This window comes from Oncorhynchus mykiss, chromosome 16 (genome assembly GCF_013265735.2).
Source record: "Oncorhynchus mykiss isolate Arlee chromosome 16, USDA_OmykA_1.1, whole genome shotgun sequence".
NCBI lineage: Eukaryota > Metazoa > Chordata > Actinopteri > Salmoniformes > Salmonidae > Oncorhynchus > Oncorhynchus mykiss.
The window spans coordinates 61,800,002-61,808,205 of NC_048580.1; the positions used below are offsets into that span (position 1 = coordinate 61,800,002).

At 46.0% G+C, this 8,204-nt stretch overlaps 1 protein-coding gene across 6 annotated transcripts; it reads left to right on the plus strand.

Moving 5' to 3' along the window:
- Positions 1 to 2,242: 2,242 nt before the first annotated feature.
- On the plus strand, positions 2,243 to 8,204 carry LOC110492502 (baculoviral IAP repeat-containing protein 7). Of its 6 annotated transcripts, none has more exons than XM_036947506.1 (8): positions 2,243 to 3,184; positions 4,232 to 4,331; positions 4,422 to 4,500; positions 4,677 to 4,722; positions 5,505 to 5,720; positions 7,515 to 7,580; positions 7,666 to 7,880; positions 7,975 to 8,204. In XM_036947506.1, the coding sequence occupies exons 1-7, from the start codon at positions 2,530 to 2,532 to the stop codon at positions 7,863 to 7,865; spliced, it is 1,362 nt and encodes a 453-aa protein (XP_036803401.1). In that variant the 5' UTR covers positions 2,243 to 2,529; the 3' UTR covers positions 7,866 to 7,880; positions 7,975 to 8,204. The 6 variants fall into 6 exon arrangements, with proteins under 6 accessions (XP_036803401.1, XP_021422558.2, XP_021422561.2 ...); XM_021566883.2 differs by having other exon boundaries at positions 2,244 to 3,184; positions 5,505 to 5,729; XM_021566886.2 differs by having other exon boundaries at positions 2,245 to 3,184; positions 5,505 to 5,714.

The following is an 8,204-nucleotide window of genomic DNA, read 5'->3' on the forward strand; positions in this document are numbered from 1 at the left end:
AATAAGCTGAAACATTTTTATGTAATTAATTTCATTATTCTTTTGGCCAAATTTCATATACACGAAAATAAATTGAACTGTATTTTAAGACAGTTAAATACTCAACTAACAAAAAAGCTGTTAGAATTGTAAGTGTATGTATGTCCCTTAAGGTCCTTGTGTAATTGTATTGTGATATTGTGCCCCCAGCTCGATTGTCCAGTGTATGTAGTCTGCATGTACTTGTGTTCCCTCATGTACTTTCTGTATTGATTTGTTGTTAATAAAAAAAGAAAAAATAATCGAACACAAAAACAAAAACAAAACAAAAAAAGTGAGTGGCCCTGCATGGTGGACCAGTGTTGGCAGGCAGAGTCTAGTGACAGTTTATGGGAAGTTTATGCAAAACAGGTACGATGCATGGAACAATGAGGGGCAGTAATTTCAATAAACAGTCATATGTTGCTGTTGTTGTGAGACACCAGACATGTAGAAGTCCCATTCAGACACAGGGATTTAGGCTACAAAGACAATATTTTTCCTAGGGCTAAATCATGCCGAAATAAATATTTGGCTATCCAGATAAAACCCCTTGCCTAACAGATTTACATTGGATGTGTAAGACATGTAGGCAAGGCCAGGGAAGATGTTTATAATTCAAATCAAATGTTATTTGTCTAAATACAACAGGTGAAACAGTGAAATGCTTACTGAAATTCCATCATGAGCTATGCAAACTAGAAATAAAGATCATGAGCTTTATGCCTAAGTCTCCAACAACAAAAATCTGGGGGGTTACAGTGACCCCGGCTATAAATCCTGGATATATTTTCTATTAAAGTATAGGCCTAATATGCCTTAACCACCTCCTTGAAGAAGGCTCATTGGTCTTCTACTTATAGTCTCCCTTTCCCTCTTCTCCTCTCTCTAAGGCAGTAAGGGAACACATTGACAATCAGTAGTTGGGCACAGATGGCTGAACGGCTCACTTTTGTGTGTGAGTTTGCCTGCAGGTATACTGATGAGGAGGCACACAAAGGTATGTACAGTTGGTATTGGTTTGATACCTTAAAAAAGGTAGAGGTGTGGATCAGAAAACCAGTCAGTATCTGGTGGGACCATCAGTTGCGTCATGCAACGCTACACATCTCCTTCACATAGAGTTGATCAGGCTGTTGATTGTGGCCTGTGGAATGTTGTCTCACTCCTCTTCAATGGCTGTGTGAAGTTGCTGGATAATGTCGGGAACTGGAACACGCTGTCGTACATGTCGATCCAGAGGATCCCAAACATGCTCAATAGCTGACTTGTCTGGTGAGTATTTAGGCCATGAAAAAATGGGGAAATGTTCAGCTTCCAGGAATTGTTTACAGATCCTTGTGACATGGGGCTGTGCATCATGCTGAAACATGAGGTGGATAAATGGCACGACAATGGACCACGGGATCTCATCAAGGTATCTCTGTGCATTCAAATTACCATTGATAAAATGCAATTGTATTCATTGTCCGTAGCTTATGCCTGCCCATCCCATAACCTCACTGCCACCATGGGGCACTCTGTTCACAACGTTGACATCAGCAAACCACTCATCCACACAACGCCATACATGCTGTCTGCCCTCTGCCCGGTACAGTTGAAACCGGGATTCATCTGTGAAGAGCACACTTCTCCAGCTTACCAGTGGCCATCGAAGGTGAGCATCAGTTTGTGCAGCAATTCTTTGGTTGTGCAAAACCACAGTTTCATCAGCTGTCTGGGTGGATGGTCTCAGTCAATCCTGCAGGTGAAGAAGACAGATGTGAAGAAGACAGATGTGGAGGTCCTGGGCAGGCGTGGTTACAAGTGGTCTGCGGTTGTGAGGCTGGTTGGACCTTTTAATGTCCCCTGCACAAGGTGCACCTGTGTAATGATCATGCTGTTTAATAAGCTTCTTGATATGCCATACCTGTCAGGTGTATTGTCTTGACAAAGTAGAAATGCGCACTAACAGGGATGTAAACAAATTTGTGCAAAACAATTGAGAGAAATATGCTTTTTGTGTATGTAGAACTTTTCTGGGATCTTTTATTTCAGCTCATGAAACATTGGACCAACACTTTACATGTTGCATTTATATTTTTGTTCAGTGTTCATTGTGAGACTGGTTACAGTCGCGATCATTGTGCAAAATCTGCAGCAATAAATATACATTATTTAATGTGTAGGTTTAGCAAATTAAACTTGGTGGATTCCGGGTTGGACACGTCTCACTAACGCACTGTTCTTCTCTTGGTGATAGGCCATCCCCGTCAAACAGTCTGGAAAAGAGAATGACAGAGGCCTCTATTGACCAAAAGGCCAATATAGCATGGGCAGCGCCATAGAGGGCTTCCGAAATGTTAAAGTGGTCAAACTAGTCAACTGTGTGGGGATTCTTATGGGTTGTAGCCTCAATGGCGCTACCTATGCTGTCACGGATATAAACATGGTTCCTCTATCTATCTCTATGTTTTGACCCCATGGGACTGCCTTCTGGCATCTAGTGAGTGAGTTCTGGAACGCTGCCTGATGTGGGCTACTGCGCAAGCCGTGCTTACAGCTGCAGGGAATATATGCTCAGCACTGCGCGCTTCGCGCTCCCATCTGCACAGTCCACTATGGAACGGAACAGGGATGACTGCCACAGGACCGAAGGAAAAAGAAGAGACCACAACCCCCAGCATGACGGATGACAGGAGCGAGATTATGTATATTCTGGAGACGCCCCAGATGCGAGGCGAGGAGGAGAGGCTTCGAACTTTTGAAAACTGGCCGGGCGATGCACCGGTCACCGCGACCAACCTAGCCAGAGCGGGCTTCTTTTTTCTGGAGCCCGATGATAAGGTAAAGTGCTTCTGTTGTGGAGGGATCCTGAGGTATTGGGTCCATGGGGACAGTCCGATCGTCGAACACAAGAGACACTTCCCCACTTGTAGTTTGGTAATGGGTAGAGCCGTTGGGAATATCCCACTGTATGTCGTCCCCGGGTCCCCTTCTGACTCCGTGGACGGTCAGCTGTTGAGCCAGCTCCAGAGGATGACTGTGGACGACCAGGGGGCGGCCGGGCAGGCTGTTTACCCCGAGATGGAGTCAGAGGAATCCCGTCTCACCACCTTCCACAACTGGCCCACCGGTGCGGCGGTCCAGCCTGATGTTCTGTCGAGGGCAGGATTCTTCTACACAGGTGCGCAATAGTATTTGTTGATGGTGAGAGAGAAATCCTATTGTGACATCAGTGTGTGTTGGGTTTTTCCACTTTTCTAAATTATGTTGGGAACATTTTATAACTTGCTTCTTTCTTTTAGTTCCCATGTTTAGTGAAGCTATTGGACAAAATTACGCACGCCTTGGCAATTAGAAATTGGCAATTGGATATTCAGAAATAGCAGGTTCCAGTCTTTGTGTGTGGGACAATAGACACGCTGAGTCATGTGTTTGTAGACAGAAAAAGCTGGACAGGACTCGGACTGCGTAAAGGAAAACATCACTGTTATGGTTAGACTGTTGTGTTCATTAAATCTTAGAACATAAAACGACTATGAGAGCGAATCAGAAACAACTTTTCCTTTGTTTGAAATTCAGTTTTGGAAATGCAATAACACAATCCACATTCTCACAGCAGGAATGTTGGGGTGTCTGCCTGTGTGTATTCATGTGATCATTTGTGTCATTGTGTGTGCAGTGGCGGTTCTAGCTTGTATGGCTCCCTGGGCGACCCCCCCCCCCCCCTTCAGCGCCCCCGCCAAAACAAAGCACCATTCTGCACTAACTGTCATTTTTATTCAGATATTTGGAACAATACAAATAAATAATCATAACATTTTAAACTATACAAATATATACAAAAGACCTTCCCAGGTAGTAGCCTGCCTATGTCACAAACTAGAATCAAGGCCCCCTCTCCGACAAGGCTATTTGACTCACAGTCCCACACGGTGACATGATAATGCAAATGAGCGATAGAAAACCGATCCTGCAAATGTCAGCATTCCAATTTTGTTTGTGTGGGCGCCCCGTGCTGTCCCCAACAAGATGCCGCCCCGGTCGGCTGCCATTGTCGCTTATACCTAAATTTGCCTGTGTGTGTGTGTGTACACGGACGGCAAACACACACTGCTTGCTGTCTGTGTGTACTGTATGCATGTGTGTGTTTTTTTAGTGTGTCTAATCTTCATGTAAAGTCTTTGTCAGAAGTGCTATGATAGACAAAATATTATGTCCCTCCTCCTAGGACACGGTGACAACGTGAAATGTTTCTACTGTGATGGAGGGCTGAGGAACTGGGAACCTGGAGATGACCCCTGGCAGGAGCACGCCAAGTGGTTCCCACGGTAACACACAAACTGTCAAAATGCAAAATGTAATGCCTTTGACCCTGTGTCCACGGTTCTGCTATGTCAACTTTCTCTTTCATTCCTCAGATGTGACTTCCTGATCCAGACGAGAGGGCGAGACTACGTCAGCAACATCCAGGATACTCACTTCAATATAGAGACTGTGGTAAGTACCTTAATCCCTAACATTCATCCTTCACTGTTGTGCTTCACTGTCCTCCACTGTCATACCAAAAGCCAGGATCATTTGTATATTTGCAGTGTGCCAACATAACTGTTGTGGTCACTACAGTGTGTTAGAGAACTCACAGAATAGATCCCCAGTGTTGATTTGTTTTCCAGGGTGTATCACAGACTCCGGTGTCCAGAGAAATGAACTCAGAAAATGGTGAGTCCCAGGATACAAATGAAAACATTGAAACTTATATTACATCCACTTCATTCTCTTGACCCCCGCCTCCCTAAATGGCATCAATGGGTGATCCGCCCCACGTGTTAACCTGTGCTGAACAAACACAATAAATATGGATTGCCTTGGAAACCAATACGCTGCTTTCCCCTGGATACAGACTAAGAGGATGTATTACATAAGTGGGCACTTAAACGTGTGTGTGTGTAGCGAGAGAATTACAAATACTGTCCGTTTCAGCTGTTTTAGAGGACAGTCAGAGAAACAGATGTATCCCTTAGTGGTGCTTTTCTCTGTATTTATCAGACCTCAGTTTGTTTCTGTGGTTTAATGTGTGTCAGAGAGGTGATGCGGGGCTTTTGGTTGCCTCTTGTTTGCCCACTCCCACACCCTGGGGTACTGCTCTCTCCACTCCCACACCCTGGGGTACTGCTCTCTCCACTCCCACACCCTGGGGTACTGCTCTCTCCACTCCCACACCCTGGGGTACTGCGTTTATCAAATTATAAAATGCTAGCACAATAGCATCTTATACTGTTGCTGAATCTGCTATTCATCTTTTTTTAGTTGTACTGAATACAAGAGAGGAAAAAAGTCTGGTTTTCCATGTCTCAAGGAGAGACACATCGTCTTGGTAACGCTGAATAAAAAATGCAGTGCTGTTGGTTTTCAGTGAAACTCTATATAACCGTCTCTTTCCCAACTAATACCTGTTTTGTTTTTTCTCTCTCCCTGTCCCTCCCTGTCCTCCCCTCTGTCAGATGTGGTGGGTGGTCTGGGCGTACCCTCGGCCACGTTGTCTCCTGTGGTCCAGACCGTGCTCCAGATGGGGTTTGAGGCTGGCCTGGTGGAGGGTCTGGTCCAGACGAAGTACCTGCTGAATGGCCAGCACTACACCTCCGTGTCTGGCCTGGTCACTGACATACTGGCAGCTGAGGAGGAGGACCGGACCAGGAGGCCGCAGAGCAGAGGTCAGAGTAAGAATGGTGATTATATTAATGATAATGGCTTGGATTTACATAGAACTTTTCTGATGTTCAAAGCACTTAACACTGTAAGGGGAGGGGATTCACTTCATCCACTACCAGGGTGATGGTATAGTAGCAGCACGTGCCTGGGTACAGCTCACAGGGGTCAATCCCTAAACGTTTGCCTTGTCTGACAGAACCCACTGCCTCTACCCATAGTTACTTGTTTGGAGGTAGGGACCAGCGGATTGTTATTGTTATGGGCTAGGTAAAGGCTAAGGGCTCACATTACTTGAACTTACAACCTACAGGGCTCTAATTACACTTTGACCCCTGGGGGAGTCCTAAAAATAGCCTGCTGGACCAACGTTGGTATCTTTAACTCTGATGTTGACCACGTTCATATTTTAACACAACCCTTTTGATATTCTAGTTCATCTGAAATGACTGGATTGACACTGAGAAACAACAAATGGAGACTCTTGTTAAACATGTAAATAAACTCAGCAAAAAAAGAAGCGTCTTCTCAATGTCAACTGCGTTTATTTTCAGCAAACTTAACATGTGTAAATATTTGTATGAACATAACAAGATTCAACAACTGAGACATAAACTGAACAAGTTCAGGGGGGGGGGGGGGGGGGGGGGGGGCAAAATCATAAGTAACAGTATCTGGTGTGGCCACCAGCTGCATTAAGTAGTGCAGTGCATCCCCTCCTCATGGACTGCACCAAATTTGCCAATTCTTGCTGTGAGATGTTACACCACTCTTCCACCAAGGCACCTGCAAGTTCCTGGACATTTCTGGGGGGAATGGCCCTAGCCCTCACCCTCCGATCCAACAGGTCCCAGACGTGCACCATTCTGAGATCCGGGCTCTTCGCTGCCCATGGCAGAACACTGACATTCCTGTCTTGCAGGAAATCACGCACAGAACAAGAGGTATGGCTGGAGCCTGCAGGAAGGGTACCACATGAGTGAGGAGGATGTCTTCCCTGTAACGCACAGCATTGAGATTGCCTGCAATGACAACAAGTTCAGTCTGATGATGCTGTGACACACCGCCCCAGACCATGACGGACCCTCCACCTCCAAATTGATCCCGCTCCAGAGTACAGGCCTCGGTGTAACGCTCATTCCTTTGACGATAAACGCAAATCCGACCATCACCCCTGGTGAGACAAAATCACGACTCGTCAGTGAAGAGCACTTTTTGCCAGTCCTGTCTGGTCCAGCGATGGTGGGTTTGTGCCCATAGGCAACGTTGTTGCCAGTGATGTCTGGTGAGGACCTGCCTTACAACAGGCCTACAAGCCCTCAGTCCAGCCTCCTATTGCGGACAGTCTGAGCACTGATGGAGGGATTGCGCATTCCTGGTGTAACTCGGGCAGTTGTTGTTGCCATCCTGTACCTGTCCCGCAGGTGTGATGTTCGGATGTACCGATCGTGTTTAGGTGTTGTTACACGTGGTCTGCCACTGCGAGGCCAGTCAGCTGTCCGTCCTGTCTCCATGTAGCGCTGTCTTAGACATCTCATAGTACGGGCATTGCAATGTATTGCCCTGGCCACATTTGCAGTCCTCATGCCTCTTTGCAGCATGCCTAAGGCACGTTGACGCAGGTGATCAGGGACCCTGGATATGTTGTTTATGGTTCATTGAACAAGCATGGGAAACAGTGTTTAAACCCTTTACAATGAAGATCTGTGAAATTATTTGGATTTTTACAAATGATTAGTTTAGATGATGTTACCGTGAGTAACCATGTCTCACCCTTTACTGTTGGTGTTTTCTGTCCCTATCAGGGCTGGTGGAGAGGCATGGGCTCAGTGCAGGAGGGGTCAGGACACAGACACCCATCAGAGAAAAAGGTCAGAGGTCATGTGTATTTCACACAAACACACACACGCCAGCACACGCACACAAACGCCAACACTCCTGTGCGTATTTCAGCAGTGGGCGACCCCACCCCTGATGAGCTCCTGCGTCAGCTGCAGGAGGAGCGGACATGTAAGGTGTGTATGGACAAGCGGGTTTCCATTGTCTTCATCCCTTGTGGTCACCTGGTGGTGTGTAGCGACTGTGCTGCCAGCCTGCGTCACTGCCCCATCTGCAGAGCCACCATCAGAGGCAGTGTCCGAGCATTCATGTCCTGAAAGACACACACTCAAGTACGAGACCCCTGTGAATATGTATGACACAATTATCCTATAGTATCCCTAATACACTGAGAAACAATACACAATTTCCTTGTTTCCCTTTTAGGCTTTTGTTTACCTTCGACAAATGAAGAAAGATTCTAGAACCCCTTGGAGCAGGTCACATTATTTTATAGGTGCTGTGAGAACATTCTGAAAATGTTCCCTGGATGTTGGATGCCAGGTCTGACCCATGTTAAAACCGTTGATTTGCCCTGCTCAAAATACCCTCAAATTAAAATGGCCTCGTTTTGGCTGTAATATATTATATATACAACAATAAAAACATATGCAATA